The sequence below is a fragment of the Emys orbicularis genome, chromosome 7 (genome assembly GCF_028017835.1).
Source record: "Emys orbicularis isolate rEmyOrb1 chromosome 7, rEmyOrb1.hap1, whole genome shotgun sequence".
Classification (NCBI taxonomy): Eukaryota; Metazoa; Chordata; order Testudines; family Emydidae; genus Emys; species Emys orbicularis.
The window spans coordinates 32,173,079-32,191,311 of NC_088689.1; the positions used below are offsets into that span (position 1 = coordinate 32,173,079).

At 45.8% G+C, this 18,233-nt stretch overlaps 1 protein-coding gene across 1 annotated transcript in view; it reads left to right on the forward strand.

The window, feature by feature from the left end:
- The first annotated feature begins 642 nt into the window (after positions 1–642).
- The window catches only part of KIF11 (kinesin family member 11), a 38,815-nt gene continuing 21,224 nt past the window's right edge, over positions 643–18,233 (forward strand). The window contains exons 1-10 of the mRNA XM_065408152.1: positions 643–725; positions 6,699–6,831; positions 6,984–7,081; positions 7,162–7,240; positions 7,645–7,830; positions 7,924–8,048; positions 9,924–10,014; positions 15,869–16,111; positions 16,279–16,374; positions 17,067–17,155. Coding sequence (XP_065264224.1) covers positions 643–725; positions 6,699–6,831; positions 6,984–7,081; positions 7,162–7,240; positions 7,645–7,830; positions 7,924–8,048; positions 9,924–10,014; positions 15,869–16,111; positions 16,279–16,374; positions 17,067–17,155 — 1,223 coding nt within the window. The remainder of the gene's footprint in view (positions 726–6,698; positions 6,832–6,983; positions 7,082–7,161; positions 7,241–7,644; positions 7,831–7,923; positions 8,049–9,923; positions 10,015–15,868; positions 16,112–16,278; positions 16,375–17,066; positions 17,156–18,233) is intronic.

Consider the following 18,233-nt stretch of genomic DNA (forward strand, 5'->3'; position numbering starts at 1 on the left):
GACCTGGTTCGAGTCCCGAACGCTCACGGCCGAAGAGCGCGCCGTCCGCACGCCTGTGTGACGTCAGTTTAAGTACAACCTTGCCCCCAAGTTCCCGAAATTTAAAATAAGTCCCATGCTGCACCACGCGCCGCGCGGCTTTCCGTTGATTGGCTGCGGAAGTGCTGGCGCGCGGTTCAAAGTTGTCGAGGGAAAGGGGCGCCCTTGGCTAGGCGCGTAGCGACGGGAAGCGGCCGGAGCAGCTTGGCGGGTGGCGACGGTCGGCTAGGGTGAGTCCGGGGTTGGGGAGAGAGGCTGCGCGCTAATCGCGGGGGGGGGGCCCCTCCGGTCGGTCGGTCGGTCCCCCCTTTCCCAAGGACCCCGCCTGAGCTCGGGGCTCCTTTGCTGGGCAGTGCTCCCTCTCCGTGGCCGGCTGCCGCTGTGCTGGGTGCCGGGTTCCCTGTGTGAGCAGGGCAAGGCGCCGCTCGGTGCCCTGCGGGAGGGGGGGGGGATGATGCTCCCCCGCCCGGGCTGTCGGACAGGGCTGTAGAGCGCTGGGGGGGGGCGGTCTGTTGTCCCTTCAGCTCTGTCCGCATATCGGGGAGCGGCCAGTCTGCACTCATCGCATCCTTCTCCTCCGCAGGCTCCCCGCGCCCCGTGACAATGGCGACGGCGGCCATGAGCTCCCAGGGCGGCGCCAAGAAAGAGGAGAAAGGCAAGAATATCCAGGTGGTTGTGAGATGCAGGTAAGCGGGTGCGGTGCCCCCCGTGACCGTGACCGCTCCTCCTGGGCGTAGGGTGATGAGACCGCAAGTGTGAAAAATCAGGACGGGGTTGGGGGGTAATAAGCGCCTATATAAGACAAAGCCCCAAATATCAGCACTGTTCCTATAAAATTGGGACATCTGGTTACCCTACCTTGGTGGTGGGTGCTTCTCTGTTACTGCCACAGGCAAATAACTAGTGCTGGACAGCATCCATATGGGGCCTCCTTAGGAGGCTGCCAAAGACTCCTGTGGTCAGAACCGTGTAAAGCATTAGAAGGATGGATTTAATGGTGAGGTAGTTATGGCTGAGGGGACATTTTAACTAAAGCGCCCATTTTTCAGTATGTTCTCAGAAGTTCAAGTCTGGGACATCTCGTCATTAGTCTTGGCCCAGGCCTGATATGTTTGCAAAGCATGATGAGCTTCAGACTTGCAAATACATGTCTTACCAAAGTATGCTTCTCCCGTCAAAGAAAATAAATGCCTGAACTATATTAAAGTAAGACTAATTGGACAAGTTAACATTAGCCTAACAGTACCCTTACATGACAGCTTTGTAGTAGAATTTTTTAAACTCTCCTTTTTTATAGTTTTTTCTCTTCTTTGAGAATCATCTCCGGGTGGGGTTCAGGAGACAGTCTTTGTGGATGGCAACAAAGAGTTCTGTGGCACCTTATAGACTAACAGATGTATTGGAGCATAAGCTTTCGTGGATCTCCACCCTGTTTCATTGTCAAGATGTAGATTGTATCGAAGGGGTAGCCGTGTTAGTCTGGATCTGTAAAAGCAGCAAAGAGTCCTGTGGCACCTTATAGACTAACAGATGTATAGGAACATGAGCTTTCGTGGGTGAATGCATGCATTCTTTCGAAGAAGTGGGTATTCACCCACGAAAGCTCATGCTCCTATACAAGATGTAGATTTTTCACCCTCAACCTCTTTCCTGCCAAAGAATGGCCACTTAACCAGGTGATGGCCCATTTGCTAGCCTTTTGTCTCTGGAGAACCAGTTTGTGGCTGCTCTCCAGATTTGGAGTATGTCTTAGGCCTTGTCTGCACTGCAGTTTTGTCAACAAATGTCTGCTTTTGTCAACAAAACAGTGGAGGTGTACACACTGAAATGCTCCTCCTGGTGATGTAACTCCCCTGCTATGCAGACATAATAAAACCACCTCAAGGAGAGCCATGTTGGGCTTATGTTGGTGTAGTTAGGGCGACTCAGTGTCTGTAGACCTGTGTTCTTTACATCAGTTGTTAGCTGTCAACTCCCCTGGAGAGCTGGGCGACTGGGATCCTGCTCCCAGCTGGAAGACCGGGTGAGATGCCCGGGTGGCTTCCACCAGTGCTCTAGGCTGGGAATGGTGGGTGTCTTGTCTCCCAGCAAGGGGGCGCCCAAGAAGCCGGGACAGCTGGACCCTGCTCCCTGGGTGTGAGACGCCCTGGGTGGCTCTCCTCTCCCCCCCCCCCCCCCCGACGCAATCTTCCTGCATGGAATGGGGAGGCCAGAAGCCCCAGGTGGCCCACTGAGAGCCTGTGGGGCAGCTGGGATCCTGGCAGGGTGCTGCCAGCGGAGCTGAGAGACCAGGCTTTCAGCTTCTCACCCCAGGCTGGAAAATTTAGGGGACACAGCTCTTCATCAGTCCAGATTATACCCTGGGTAATGTCAGAGTTGTCATGTTTAGATTGCACTTTATTCTGGACCTTAAATGTGGATGTGCTGCATATTGTATTAATAAATGTACCATATGTTGTTACTGTATGAGACTCCATTGGAGATGTGCAATGTTACAAAATTCCTCATAGCCAGCTCAACTTTGTATCACTTCAATACCTAAAGGATGTTGAAGAAAATGGCTCACTTTGCATAATCTAGTTCAAATGGTTCAATGTGGGGTTATAGGTGAGGATTAAAGAGCTGGTGTGCTTAGTCCTATACAAGACAAAATAGACATCTTTCCACCTTGAAGAGCTTCCAGTCTAATTTCTTATAAGGTGTTGGCATAAACTAATGAAGAGAACTACTAAGATACACTTGGGAATACACATTATTCAGCAGTCTGTGCAAATGTACTGGTGATGACCCCTAAGAGTACACACACAAAAAAATGCTCCAAGCAAACCTTTTAGTTTGCCAACCACTGCATATCTTTGGGTATGTCTACACTGCCCACGTTACAGCATTGTGACATGAGCAGTGTAGTCCCGCTTTATCGCCGGGGAAGAGCTCTCCCGGCGATAAAAAATAAACACCCCGAAAGAGGGGTGGTAGCTTTATCAAGCGCTGTCTGTACTGGCGCTTTTCAGTGCTAGAATGTTTGTCGCTCAGGGGTGTGGTTTTTTTCACACCCCTGAACGACTAAAGTTTTAGAGCTGAAAGTGGCAGTGTAAACACAGCTTTGGTCTGTGCTTAGGGTTCAGAGTCAGTATAGTAACATTGATTGGAGTGGGGCTATTTATGAGTGTAGGCAAGGCCAAACTAGTGTTTGTATTCTCACTTTATGAAATAATGGGTTCAGAGGATGTTTTTGAAGAGGTTTTTTATTAATTTCTGATTGTGATTAGCAAACAAACACTTAATGAGACTCTCAATGAGATTTTGACCTAAAACTATATGTGGTGCTGCTGGTGGTTTGAGGGTCATGTAAACCAAGGATATTCCAAAACATGAGTATAGCTTTTTTTGAAGTTGCCTGTTTTGGGGCAAGATTCAAGTGTGCCACTTCCCTTCCTGATTTCAGTGAGCATTGGATTATTAAGAATGTAATATAAAAATGGCCATATTAGGTCAGACCGATGGTCCATCTAGCTCAATATCCTGTCTTCTGACAGTGGCCACTGCCAGATGCTTCAGAGAGAATGAACAGAACAGGGCAATTAATGAGTGATCCACCCCCTGTCACCCAGTACCAGCTTCTGGCAGTCAGAGGCTTAAGGCTATCCAGAGCCTGAGGTTGCATCCTTGACCATCTTGGCTAATAGCCACAGTGAGCCTATCCCCCATGAATTTATCCAATTCTTTTTAAAACCCATTTACTCTCTTGGCTTTCATGACATCCCCTGGCAACAAGTAAAAATGCTTGTAAAAATTCTCAATATTTAGTTGTCTGTCTTTGTGATGACTACATGGGACTCTTTCATTTGACTGTTTCTTTTTCAGTTCCCACTTGTACTTTATCAACTTCTATCCTCTTCTCTTTTCCAGGGAATAGAGTATCCCTTTTAATAAATCCTTCCCTCAGGAATGTCTGTCTGAACTGTGTGCTGCTTTCCCCCATCCCTCAGTTCAAAAATTCCTCTGACCTTTTTTATTTTTACATGCCAGCAGTCTGGTTCATTTTGGTTTAGTTGGAGCCCATCCTTCCTGTATAGGCTCCTCCTTTCCCCAAAAGTTCCCTAGTTCCTAATAACCTATATCCCTCCTCCCAACGCCATCATCTCTTCCATATGTTGAAACCCTGCAGTTCTGCCTGTCTTAACTGGCCCTGCATATGGAAGTGGAAGCATTTCAGAGAATGTTACCATGGAGGCCTTGGGCCCCTCCCCCAGGGCCACCAACAATGGTTGGGCCCTGCCCCCCCCCCCCCCCTCGGAGACACAAAACCCCTACATAAATAAATTACAATGATTTGGACTTGTTTTCCCCAAAGTTGTTAACGTATTTTAGGAAAAATTGTCAGAGCGGCCACCAAAAAATTTGTTGTGAGAACCCTGCACTAGGACCTTTCTCCTACCATTTGCTATGTCTCTGGTACCTACATGTACCATGACCACTGGCTCCTCCCCAGCATTGCACATACATCTATCTAGATGTCTTGAGGGGTCTCCAACCTTTGCACCTGACTAGCAATTCACCATGCGGTTCTTCCGGTCTTCTCAAACCCAACTATCTAGATTTCTAATAATTGAGTCCTCTATTACTATTGCCTGTCTCTTCCTAATAAATGGGGTTCCTTCTCATCACTGCGAGAGGATACCATGACATCTGGAAGGAAGGTCCCAACTATGGGATTGTTTCCCTTTGCTCCAGCTTGATGTTTGCCTTCTCTGAGATGTTCATGCTCTTCAACAGCAGAGGCTTTCACACCACGGGGGTGGGGGACTACTCTACTGTGTCCCTGAAAGTCTCATCTATGTACCTCTATTTCCCTTAGCTCCTCCAGTTCAGCCACTCTGGTCTCAAGAGCCCATACTCTGTCTCTGAGGGGCATGAGTTGCTTGCTCCAAAGGCATACATATGGCACCTGCCCACAAGGCAGCTAATCTTACATGCTGCATTCAGTGTAATAAACTGGATAGCCCCGACTCTGCCACCGGACTTCTTTCAGGGGTTTGTTTTGTTTTTTTGGGGGCATTATTGACCTAAAGTGTGTGTGTGTGTTAGTGTGTGTGTTAGGTGTATATGGCTCTCATGCTCCTTCTCAAAACTATTCTGTTTGCTTCTGCTGTTTGTTAGCTCCTCTGGTTGCTTAGGAGCTGTCTTTTTAAACCCCTGTCTGCCCTGAATTAGCCATGCCCCCTTGTCAAGGGACTAGGGATCAAAGGATAGCAGGATAGAACCTCATTAGTTAGCTCTCAGCCTAGCTAGCAGGCTGCTTGGCACAGCACACAGCCCCCAAAAGAGACTACACTGTAAACTTCAATCAAGCAGGTACAGGGCAAGCAAGCACACAACAAACTAACAGACAAAAACTCCATTCTGCCTCCTCCTTGCTAAACATCAGTATATATTGCAAATATTAACTGGCTCCATAAGTCTAGTATTAGGGTTATTCACACAGTTCTGGACATCTCTATAGCAACCTAGTCCCTTGGACTGAACTCCATTCCAGGACTTTATAGTAGCTCCTGTCCTTTGAAGACAGCAACTCATTAAATGACAAATCCTATTTCTATCAAACTTCCCAAAAATCCCTTAAACAACTCTCCTCTCCTTCAAATATCTGGAAAGCTCTTTCGCTTTGTTTTTTTGTTAATGCTTGTGAGTAGGTCTTCATAATAGCAGTAATGTATTCGCATTCAAATGGTTCTGGTGATATCTACTGCTCTATTTATAAGCATTGTAAATTTACATGGTGCCTTAAAAATTGGGTAAGATAGGCTTTGCCCTAAGGCCATCAACATGGGATGAAGTTGAGTCCCTCTTTTCTCAACTGTACTCAAGCAATCAGTCCAATGAGAAACTTAGTCTATCACCCATATCAAACCAACTTTAGTAGAAGTTTAGCTACTGTATAACCACGTTGGGCAACTTCTTCCATTGCCATTTTAGCTAACCAAATTGTTTCCCGGTCTTTGGTCTAAGTGAAAGGGTATTCACAAGGTTAATAAAAATGTGTGCTTTAGGGTATAACCGGTTCAAGAAGAAATCCTTTCCTTCACAGCTCCATGTGAGAACACTACACAATTGGGCACGTGCTTTGTAGGAGGTTGGGCTTTTTCTTCAAACTCTGGATGATGACCACTGCTGAGAAGTCACAATGACTGACTAGATGTATTGCTAGGGATCTGTGGTGGATCACGCTACATTCAAGATTTTCTTATAAAGATGTTTACAATAAGAATTATGCAGTATATTTAACCCTTAGTGAAATATAATTTGGCATATTGTTAGACAAACTGACAAGTCTAAATAAAACTTCACTTTTTTAGTTCACATTAGTTATTGTATGTGTTTCTCCTGTGTTCTAGATGCAATAAACTTGTTGAAAATGCATGCACAAACATTGCAAAATAGCTGCAAACATGCCAAATATCCATCAAGTACACTCTTTAGTGGTTTGAAGTTAAATGGAGGAAACTTCCTCTAGATTAAGCAAGTATATTTTGCTGTTTATACTGCGCAAGCGGTATGCTGCTTTTGGATTTTTAAACCAAAATACAAGCACCACTTAGCCAAACCTGATTCGTATCCTTGTTGATGAGAAAGATGTATTCTTAAATCTTGTCTTTTAGGCCCTTTAATGTGTCGGAGCGCAAAGCAAACTCCCATGCCGTTGTAGATTGTGACCATACAAGGAAGGAAGTTAGCGTCCGTACTGGAGGAGTAAACGATAAGACGGCAAGGAAGACTTACACGTTTGATATGGTAACGCTTCTTTGAATCACTGATTTCTAGATGTCTGCTAGAAAAATTTTCCCTCTAAATAATCAGTCATGGAGTTGTACTATGTGCTAATCTCAAGTGATGAAACACATCAGAGTGTAGCTAAATGTGATCTACTGACTTTGCCTCAACAGGTCTTCGGAGCTCAAGCAAAACAAATTGAGGTTTACCGGAATGTTGTCTGTCCTATTTTGGATGAAGTTATTATGGGATACAACTGTACCGTGTTTGCGTAAGTGCCCCAAACTACTTTCTTAACATGTAACTTCAGTTTCAAGTATATACTTTTAATCTTCAAATTCTGCCACACAGCTATGGCCAAACTGGTACAGGAAAAACCTTCACAATGGAAGGGGAGAGATCACCTAATGAAGAATATACATGGGAAGAGGTAAATCTGACCTCCTATTAAAAGCTCGTTAGCTGAGTTGTAATTCAATGTGAGTATATTGCAGAAGGCTAGCTGTAGCTAATTAAAACTTGGTTGGAACTAGTCTCTTGCAAGTACTCTGAAGCTCTCATTTCAGATTCACCTACTCTAACATTAAGAGTTTACCATTAAACATCTTTTTTTTAAATTATGAATATGCTCTTAGATAAACCTGATTTTGTTTCAAACCTGTCTGCAAGCTCTGAAAATTATCCTATGAAAAATGGTCTATTTGTGTCAGACTCTCATCTTTAAAACAAGTTATGTTGATTTCCCTAAACTTAATTGTCCTCTTTATGCTCACTGTCCCTTTGGTCTTCTCTTGGTACTGGTATTTCATAAACTCATCTGTGCTTTAATTATAGGATCCACTAGCTGGTATAATCCCCCGTACATTGCATCAAATATTTGAAAAACTTTCAGACAACGGTACAGAATTTTCTGTGAAAGTATCCCTATTGGAAATCTACAATGAGGAGCTTTTTGATCTTTTGAATCCCTCTCCTGATGTAGGGGAGAGACTGCAAATGTTTGATGACCCCCGTAACAAGGTACAAATCTGAATTCTAAAACTTAAGTGGGACTCTTGGAATGACTAAAGATGTGTAACAAAAAAGATGTGTAACAAACTCCCATCTTGGCAGAGGGGTGTGATTATCAAAGGATTGGAAGAAATAACTGTGCACAACAAGGATGAAGTGTATCAGATTTTGGAAAGAGGAGCAGCGAAAAGAACAACTGCAGCTACTTACATGAATGCATACTCTAGGTACAAAACTTTCCTCTTATAAGATGTAATATTTTTGATGTAACAAACCTGGTGTGACCAAAACAGTCAAAGATTTTGAAATTACACTGAACCCTGCTTGAGCTTGTGGTCCCCATATTAGTTTAGGCTCTCAAGATTAGGGCTCTACTGTGGCTTTGTAAATCACATCTCTATCATCCTGCAGGGTGTGGAGAATGCAGCACAACACAGGCACACCTGGAAGTATTCTGCCTTTGGAAGACACAGGCAGGCAATGCCTGTGGAGTCATGTGCATAGGCAGCTCTTTTTGAGGGGCAGCATGCTGTTTCTAGACTAGGCCTCCTCACTCACTCATGATGTCCAGTTAACACAAGCACCAGAATGCTACCAGACCTCTGCCAAGATGCATAAGGGAAAAAGAACATTCCTCAATATGGTACCTAGAATAACAACACTTAATAGTAACTCAAGTACTAAGTTTAGCTTTTGAAGCTTTGTGACAAATGCCTGGCTAGGCAAAAGACAAACAAAAAGCCTGATTGCCTTAGGAGTAAGTGAGTGAAAAGTGTTATATGTACTAATATGAACTGAAACAAATTCCCTCTGGAACATAGGGCTGGTTGGTATAGCTATGATGGTCAGGGGCATGAAAAATCCATACCCCTGACCTTACTTCGCTATTCTGACCTAACTCTCAGTGTTGACGCAGCTATGCTAATGGAAGAACAATTCAGTTGATGTAGCTGCCATCATTCGGAGAGGTGGAGTTCCTACATCGATTGGGGGAAACCCCTTCCACCAATGTAGAATGTGTCTATGCTGCAGGGTTATGCTGACATAGCTACAGCAATGTAGCTATGCAGATACAGTGTTTGTAGTGTAAATATACCTACAGAGATCACATACTTATGGTGTGCTGTAGTCACTTAGCTGATAGGCCTTTCTTGGAAAGATAGTTTCCTTCTCTCTAACCACCCTTCTGTCAGCAAGGGAGGATGTCTGAGCCAATAGCGAATCAATGTAATAGCAAGTTGGGGCACTAGAGACCTCATTATCAAAGAGATGTAAGATATTCTGATCTTGTTTGGCTGCTGCTACTTTGTAAGAATAGCAATCTGCTCTAACTCAGATAAGGGCATCAGGATCATTACTTTGTCTAAATTTCCCATAGTTTCAATTGGTTATAGGATTATAATTTTTGTTCTGCTTGTGTGTTGTTTCTATGCATTGTGAAATCTATATGTTCTCAATCAGAAGCATCTGCATATTAGTGGTGTCTCCAGTGTTTATTGCATATCCCTTACTAATGTCACAATGGTGGTGAGACTTGTAAATGGGATACTGTCAAGCTAAAAATAAGTCCTAAGCTCTACTAATGGCTTAGATAAAAACTGAATTTTAAATTTTTATCACTGAATACTGCTTGCTTGTATTTACATAGCTTGGACAATAAAAATACTTTTCAGATTCTCCTATACTGTACCTGTGTGTACCTAGTGCATTGGTTACAAACACTACAGGGCATGTTCATTTTCTTTTTTTAAAGCTTCCATAAGTTGTGTATAAAAATATTTGTAGAGTTTATTGCTTTTATGTCTTAATTTTTTTTCCTGAAACCTAAACTTTGGGCTGAATTTTCTGATACTGAGCCTTCTATGTTAATATATTAGTGCCTTTCAGAGGATCTCATTTTTAAAGGGCCTATTTAGAAGCATGCCTAGTAAAATAAGATGATGTATTAGAAAAGTGCCCATCTATAAAAATCAATGAGCCAAACTTATTCCTGGTATAAGTCCACTGACATCAGTAGCACTTCATCAGTGATTGTCTTGCAAAAAGAAGAAAAGTTGTTTTTATTGGGATGTCTGTTTTAAACTGACTGACTTATTTTGCAGTCGTTCACACTCTGTGTTTTCAGTCACCATACACATGAAAGAAACTACAATAGACGGAGAAGAGCTTGTTAAAATTGGGAAACTAAACTTGGTAAGTATCTGCATTAAACTCTAGAGTTCTATGAAGGTGACAATCCTAGAATAACAAACTAGAAGAAAATAAAGCTTTGCCTCATTGTCTCAACAGTCTCAGTTGAACAACTAACATTAATTCATAGGAGAGGCACTTAGGCTATGTCTACACTGCACTTTTGTTGTTAATACTTTTGTCGGTCAGTGGTGTGTGGAGGGAAAAAAATAACCTCTGACTGACAAAAGTTTTAATGACAAAAAGCGCCAGTGTGGATAGTGCTTTGTCAGTGGGAGATGGTCTCCCACTGACAAAGCTACTCCCCCTCGTTGGGGGTGGTTTTATTTTGCTGGCAGGATAGCTCTCTCCTGCCTGCAAAGAGCAGCTACACTGCATACCTTACAGCGGCACCGCTGTAGTAGCACAGTGGTGAAGCTGCAAGGTAGGCAGTCTAGACATAGCCTTAGATACTTTTGAAAATCCTTCTAGGTGTGTTTGTACCTTCTTAAAAATCTGGCCCTATGATGTTAGACCATGCATTTTTGTGTCCTGCATAAATAAGTGGTGGGTGTGACTGATTAGTATATGTCTGTATGTAACTATACCAAATTCAGTTTTGTTTTGTGAATGCTATTTTGACTGTAAATATCTTTGTGCCTTCATCTTGGACTGGTATTCCAGGAGGTGTCAGGAGAAATACTTGCACCCAGCAGAGGACTAACAATAGAGAGCAATCTGGAGTCATTAATCTGGATGGTCTTCTATTCAAATGGAAGCACTATAGGACAACTCTGCTGGCTGTAGCCTAGGGGAACCAGCTTTACCAGATTGGACTGCATGGGCCTGTAACCAAGCAACAGATTGAGGTGTATTTCATACAATTAAAAAACAGGTTACGTGTTTAAATTTATAGGCAGCAGGTTTAATACAAACAAGAGGAAGAGGTTTTGTTTTGTTTTTGGTTTTTTTAATACAATGCACAACTAACCAGTGAAACTCATTGCCATGGATGTTGTGGTTGCCAAAAGTATAACTGGGTTCATGAATTATCCAGTTCTTTTTTGGAGGATGGGTCCAACAAGGGCTGTTAGCCAAGATGGTCAGGGACACAACCCCATACTTGGGGTCATCCTAAACCTCTGACTACCAGAAGCCAGGAGTGGAAGATGGGGTGGATCATGCCATAATTTTCCTATTCATAATTGCCACCCTAAAGCCCTGGTACAGGCCACTGTTAGAGAAAGATGGACCATTGGTCTGACCCAGTATGGCAGCTCTTATGTTTTTATGAAGCCATTGAGAAGAATATACAATAGACACTCCTACGGGTATGTCTACACTACGACATTAGATCGAATTAATAGAAGCCGGTTTTATAGAAATCGGTTGTATACAGCCGATTGTGTGTGTCCCCACATAAAATGCTCTAAGTGCATTACGTCGGCGGACCGCGTCCACAGTACCGAGGCTAGCGTCGACTTCCGGCGCATTGCACTATGGGTAGCTATCCCACAGTTCCCGCAGTCTCCGGCGCCCATTGGAATTATGGGTTGAGATCCCAATGCCCGAATGATGCAAAACAGTGCCGCGGGGGGTTCTGGGTACATGTCGTCAGGCCCCTCCCCCTCCGTCACAGCAATGGCAGACAATAGATTCGCGCCTTGTTACCTGTGCAGACAACATACCACGGCAAGCATGGAGCCCGCTCAGCTCAGCTCACCGTCACCATATGTCATCCGGGTGTCGGCAGACGTGGGACTGCATTGCTACACAGCAGCAGCAGCTAACTGCCTTTTGGCGGTAGACGGTGCAGCATGACTGGTAGCCTTCATCGGCGATCTGGGTGCTGGTAGCTGTGGGGCTGGCAGCCGTAGGGCTGCATTGCACCAGCCCCTTAACTTTTGCCTTTTGGCAGTAGATGGTTTATTACGACTGGTAACCGTCCTCGTCGTACAGCAGTGGCTGTCAATCATGGGCACCTGGGCAGACATGCTCTGTCCTATCGAACTGTCTTGACAATGATGGCTATCAGTCGTAGTATGCTATTTTCTGCCAAGCGCCCAGTATTTTCTGTTAAGCACCCAGAAGAGGCCGAGGGCGATCTGGGTGCTGGCAGACATGGGGCTGGCAGACGTGGGGCTACATTGCTACACAGCAGCAACCCCTTGCCTTTTGGCACTAGATAGTATATTATGACTGGTATCCGTCGTCGTCATACTGCAGTAGGTATCAGATCGTGCAATAGGCCTGAAGGCTAACTGCCAAGCGCCCAGTATTTGCTGCCAAGCACCCAGAAAATGCCGAGGGCTATCAGTCATGCTGCACCGTCGTCTTAAGATGTAAAAAATAGATTTGTTCTGTATTCGTTTCCTTTCCCCCCTTCCTCCGTCAAATCAACGGCCTGCTAAACCCAGGCTTAGGAGTTCAATCTCTGGGGGGGGGGCATTCTGTGTGACAGTTGTTTGTGTTTCTCCCTGATGCACAGCCACCTTTCTTGATTTTAATTCCCTGTACCTGTACGCCATGTCGTCACTCGCCCCTCCCTCCCTCCTTCCCCTGGTCCTTCAGATACTAGTTTCGCGCCTTTTTTCAGACCAGACGCCATAGCTAGCACTGGGATCATGGAGCCCACTCAGATCACCGCGGCAATTATGAGCACTATGAACACCACGCGCATTGTCCTGGAGTATATGCAGAGCCAGGACATGCCAAAGCAAAACCAGGACCAGCCGAGGAGGAGGCGATTGCAGCGCGGCGACGAGAGTGATGAGGAAATGGACATGGACCTACACCAAGTCACAGGCCCCAGCAATGTGGAAATCATGGTGTTCCTGGGGCAGGTTGATGCCGTGGAACGCCGATTCTGGGCCCGGGAAACAAGCACAGACTGGTGGGACCGCATCGTGCTGCAGGTGTGGGACGATTCCCAGTGGCTGCGAAACTTTCGCATGCGTAAGGGCACTTTCATGGAACTTTGTGACTTGCTTTCCCCTGCCCTGAAGCACCAGAATACCAGGATGAGAGCAGCCCTCACAGTTGAGAAGCGAGTGGCGATAGCCCTGTGGAAGCTTGCAACGCCAGACAGCTACCGGTCAGTCGGGGAATCAATTTGGAGTGGGCAAATCTACTGTGGGGGCTTCTGTGATCCAAGTTGCCAGGGCAATGAGAGACCTGGTGATATCAAGGGTAGTGACTCTGGGAAACGTGCAGGCCATAGTGGATGGCTTTGCTGCAATGGGATTCCCAAACTGTGGTGGGGCGATAGATGGAACCCATATCCCTATCTTGGCACCGGAGCACCAAGCCACCGAGTACATAAACCGCAAGGGGTACTTTTCAATGCTGCTGCAAGCCCTGGTGGATCACAAGGGACGTTTCACCGACATCAACGTGGGCTGGCCGGGAAGGGTACATGATGCTCGCGTCTTCAGGTACTCTGCTCTGTTTCGAAAGCTGGAGGAAGGGACTTTCTTCCCGGACCAGAAAATAACCGTTGGGGATGTTGAAATGCCTATCGTGATCCTTGGGGACCCAGTCTACCCCTTAATGCCATGGCTCATGAAGCCGTACACAGGCAGCCTGGACAGGAGTCAGGACCTGTTCAACTACAGGCTAAGCAAGTGCCGAATGGTGGTGGAATGTGCATTTGGGCGTTTAAAAGCGCGCTGGCGCAGCTTACTGACTCACTCAGACCTTAGCGAAAAGAATATCCCCATTGTTATTGCTGCTTGCTGTGCGCTCCACAATATATGTGAGAGTAAGGGGGAGACATTTATGGCGGGGTGGGAGGTAGAGGCAAATCGCCTGGCCGCTGATTACGCGCAGCCAGACACCAGGGCGGTTAGAGGAGCACAGCAATCAGAGAAGCTTTGAAAACTAGTTTTGTGACTGGCCAGGCTACGGTGTGAAACTTCTGTTTGTTTCTCCTTGATGAAATCTCCGCCCCCCCACCCACCCGGTTAACTCTACTTCCCTGTAAACCAACTCCCCTACCCTCCCCCCTTCAAGCACCACTTGCAGAGGCAATAAAGTCATTGTTACTTCACATTCATGCATTCTTTATTAATTCATCACACAACTAGGGGGATAATTGCAAAGGTAGCCCGGGATGGGTGGGGGAGGAGGGAAGACATAGTCTTTTGGCTTTTTTAACCTTGTTAACATGTGGGGATGGTTTAAAACAGTACTGCTCTCATTAACCATACCAAGCACCCGTTGGGTTGGCCATTTAAAATGGGTTTGCAATGTAAAAGGAGGGGCTGCGGTTTCAGGGTTAACGTGCAGCACAAACCCAACTAATTCCCCTCCCCCACACACCCAATTCTCTGGGATGATCACTTCACCCCTCCCCCCACCGCGTGGCTAACAGCGGGGAATATTTCTGTTCAGCAGAGCAGGAAGGGGCACCTCTGAATGTCCCCTTAATAAAATTGCCCCATTTCAACCAGGTGACCGTGAATGATATCACTCTCCTGAGGATAACAAAGAGCGATAAGGAATGGATGTTGTCTGCATGCCAGCAAACACCGGGACCATACGCTGCCATGCTTTGTTATGCAATGATTCCAGACTACGTGCTACTGGCCTGGTGTGGTAAAGTGTCCCTCCATGGCGGACGGGATAAGGCAGCCCTCCCCAGAAACCTTTTGCAAAGGCTTTGGGAGTACATGAAGGAGAGCTTTCTGGAGATGTCCCTGGAGGATTTCCGCTCCATCCCCATACACGTTAACAGACTTTTCCAGTAGCTGTACTGGCCGCGATTGCCAGGGCAAATTAATCATTAATCATTAAACACGCTTGCTTTTAAACCATGTGTAATATTTACAAAGGTACACTCACCAGAGGTCCCCTGTGTGCCCACAGGATCTTGGGTGAGTTCGGGGGTTACTGGTTCCAGGTCCAGGGTGATAAACATATCCTGGCTGTTGGGGAAACCGGTTTCTCCGCTTCCTTGCTGCTGTGAGCTATTTACATTATCTTCATCCTCATCTTCCTCGTACCCCGAACCCGCTTCCCTGTGTGTCCCTCCAGTGAGGGACTCATAGCACACGGTTGGGGTAGTGGTGGCTGCACCCCCTAGAATGGCATGCAGCTCCGCGTAGAAGCGGCATGTTTGCGGCTCAGCCCCGGACCTTCCGTTTGCTTCTCTGGCTTTGTGGTAGGCTTGCCTTAGCTCCTTAATTTTCACGTGGCACTGCTGTGCGTCCCTGTTATGGCCTCTGTCCTTCATGGCCTTGGAGACCTTTTCTAATATTTTGCCATTTCATTTACTGCTTTGGAGTTCAGCCAGCACTGATTCATCTCCCCATATGGCGAGCAGATCCCGTACCTCCCGTTCTGTCCATGCTGGAGCTCTTTTGCGATCCTGGGACTCCATCACGGTTACCTGTGCTGATGAGCTCTGCGTGGTCACCTGTGCTCTCCACGCTCAGCAAACAGGAAATGAAATTCAAACGTTCGCGGGGCTTTTCCTGTCTACCTGGCCAGTGCATCTGAGTTGAGAGTGCTGTCCAGAGCGGTCACAATGAAGCACTGTGGGATAGCTCCCGGAGGCCAATAACGTCGAATTCCGTCCACACTAACCCAATTCCGACCCCCTAAGGCCGATTTGATCGCTAATCCCCTCGTCGGAGGTGGAGTAAAGAAACCGGTTTAAAGGGCCCTTTAAGTTGAAAGAAAGGGCTTCGTCGTGTGAACGTGTCCAGGCTAAATTCGATTTAACGCGGCTAAAGTCGACCTAAACTCGTAGTGTAGACCAGGCCTGAGGGAAGCTAGGTTGTACACATGGTGGCATATTGATATTTTGGGAATTATTCTTTATCTTCAGCTTTACAAGATAGGAGTTGTTCCAGATTTCATTTTTTTCTCCTTTCAGGTTGATCTTGCAGGAAGTGAAAACATTGGTCGTTCTGGAGCAGTTGACAAAAGAGCTCGTGAAGCTGGAAATATCAATCAGTCTCTGCTTACTCTGGGGAGAGTTATTACTGCTCTTGTAGAAAGAACCCCACATATTCCATACAGGGAATCTAAACTCACTAGAATCCTGCAGGATTCTCTTGGAGGGCGTACAAAAACATCTATAATTGCCACAGTTTCTCCTGCATCTGTAAATCTTGAGGTAAAGACTTGACCCTGCCTACCTTTGTGCAAGCTGATCCATCCTACGTTGTTGTTAGTGGGATACTTATTCCAGCAGTCTGTAAATTATACAAAAGTTCAGATGAAGTACTGAAATCTTAAACCTTCATCTAGAAGTCATGTGTCTGTCTTTGTACTTTTATACAGGAGACTTTGAGCACTCTAGAATATGCACATAGAGCAAAGAATATCATGAATAAGCCTGAAGTTAACCAGAAGCTGACCAAAAAAGCTCTCATTAAGGTAACTTTCCAGTATGCTTTCACAAATTAAAGGTTAGTTAAATTTATTTCTGTCAGGCCAGCCAAATTGCTGAGCCTTAGCAATGTTACTATTTCATCCTGTCCTGTAGGCACCACTTTAGTGATGAGTGGGGTGTTCAGTCTTAAGGATTGAATCTCCCTACTGATTCAGCTTTTGGCCCTTTTGCTGAAATTGCCAGTCAGGGTACTGGTTACAGCTTTTGAGGTGGACACCTGTTCATATGGTAGCAACTAAAATTTGGCAAAATATTAACACAATAGGTGCCTCAACTCAGACACAAGCATCCCAGTCTCTCATACAGTGGATCAGTCATTAAGGTTTGACAAATAACACAGCATGTCAGATAAAATTGACCTTTAGTAAGGGAACTTTATAGGTGGTTATTTTAAGATGTTAGACACTGCCTAGTTAAATTTTACTGTTGAGCACTATCGCTTTACATCTAATCAAATGTATTTAATGAGAGGTTCTGCAATGCTGTAACTACTTTCAAGATGTGAAACTAACAGTACTAACACTTAAAACATTATTTTACCTTCCGTATAAAATTTTTCTTAAGGGCATGTGTAACATCTTACAGCGTAACAGCCATCTGCTAACTCAAAATCAAAGGAGAAATGTAATTTATCAAACTGGAATCTTCGGTCTTTTACAGATCATTTTTGTTACAGGAATATACAGAGGAGATTGAACGCCTGAAACGAGATCTTGCTGCTGCACGAGAGAAAAATGGAATCTACATTTCTGCTGAAAACTATGAGTGAGTCCTTGACTATTGCAAAACACGGTGTGTCAAGCATGGCAACTACATCCTCAAATGTAACATAATTTATAGGAGCATTTGTACCTGTAAGAACTGCGGCTAGTACAAAGTCAGTCTCTCTAAACTAGTGGTCCCAAAAATTTTCAGGGTTGCAACCCCCCCCCACCCCCATTACCCCTGTCTGTGCCCACCAGGGCCAGGAGCAGGGCCCGAGGCTCTGGGAGCGGGGTGTGAGGGCTGAGACTGGGGCCGCAGGTGGGGTTGGGGCTGGGAGCAAAGCAGAGCTGCAGCTGGGCCACAGTGGAGGCTAGCAGCTGGGCCCATGGCCGGGGTGCGGCTCTGCTCCCAGTCCCAGCCTCGGCTTCGGGAATGGAGCTGTGGCCAGGAGCTGAGGCTGGGGGCAGGTGTGGAGCTGAGAAGGGGGGGTGGAGCCAGGGCCACGGCTGCGGGCAGGTGGCGGCTGGGTGCTGCTCCCTCCCCACCACCCGTGGAGGCTGCCCCATGTTGTACTTAAAGTACTGCACAGGATCTTTTCAGGGGGAATAAGGCAAAGCGCTACATTTATTGGTAATACATGTATTAATTAACACTGTATCATATGCATATGATATATGTTACACTCATGCATTCAAATACACACACAAGGACACTCCGTCTTGTTGTTGTTACCAATTAGTTGCTCCCCTTAACTTCACTGGCCAGGTGAGTTAGATGGGGGAGGGGTGGAGCCGGGCTTCTGCCGATCCGGATTGATGCTCCCATGTTGACAAGACGAGAACCAGGGTCCTCTGCAAGACACCTCACATTTATAGCAGCTTCCCTCTCATGCAAATCTGTACCATATTTAAAATCTGTATCTGTGTCCGTTGGTCCTTTGTGCTGCTTTTTTCTGGGTGTTGTCCCAATGCTGTTCAAAGAGGGTGTTTTCAAAAGAAGATGCTTGCTTCTAACCCCCAAGGCCGTCAATATGTCTGCTCTTCTTTAGTGAGCCCACTTGACACGTTTTATTGTTCTTGGGTCTGGCTTCCATCCCCTTTCCAAAGGTTGCAGCTGTCTGGAGGTGCTTGCCTTCCAT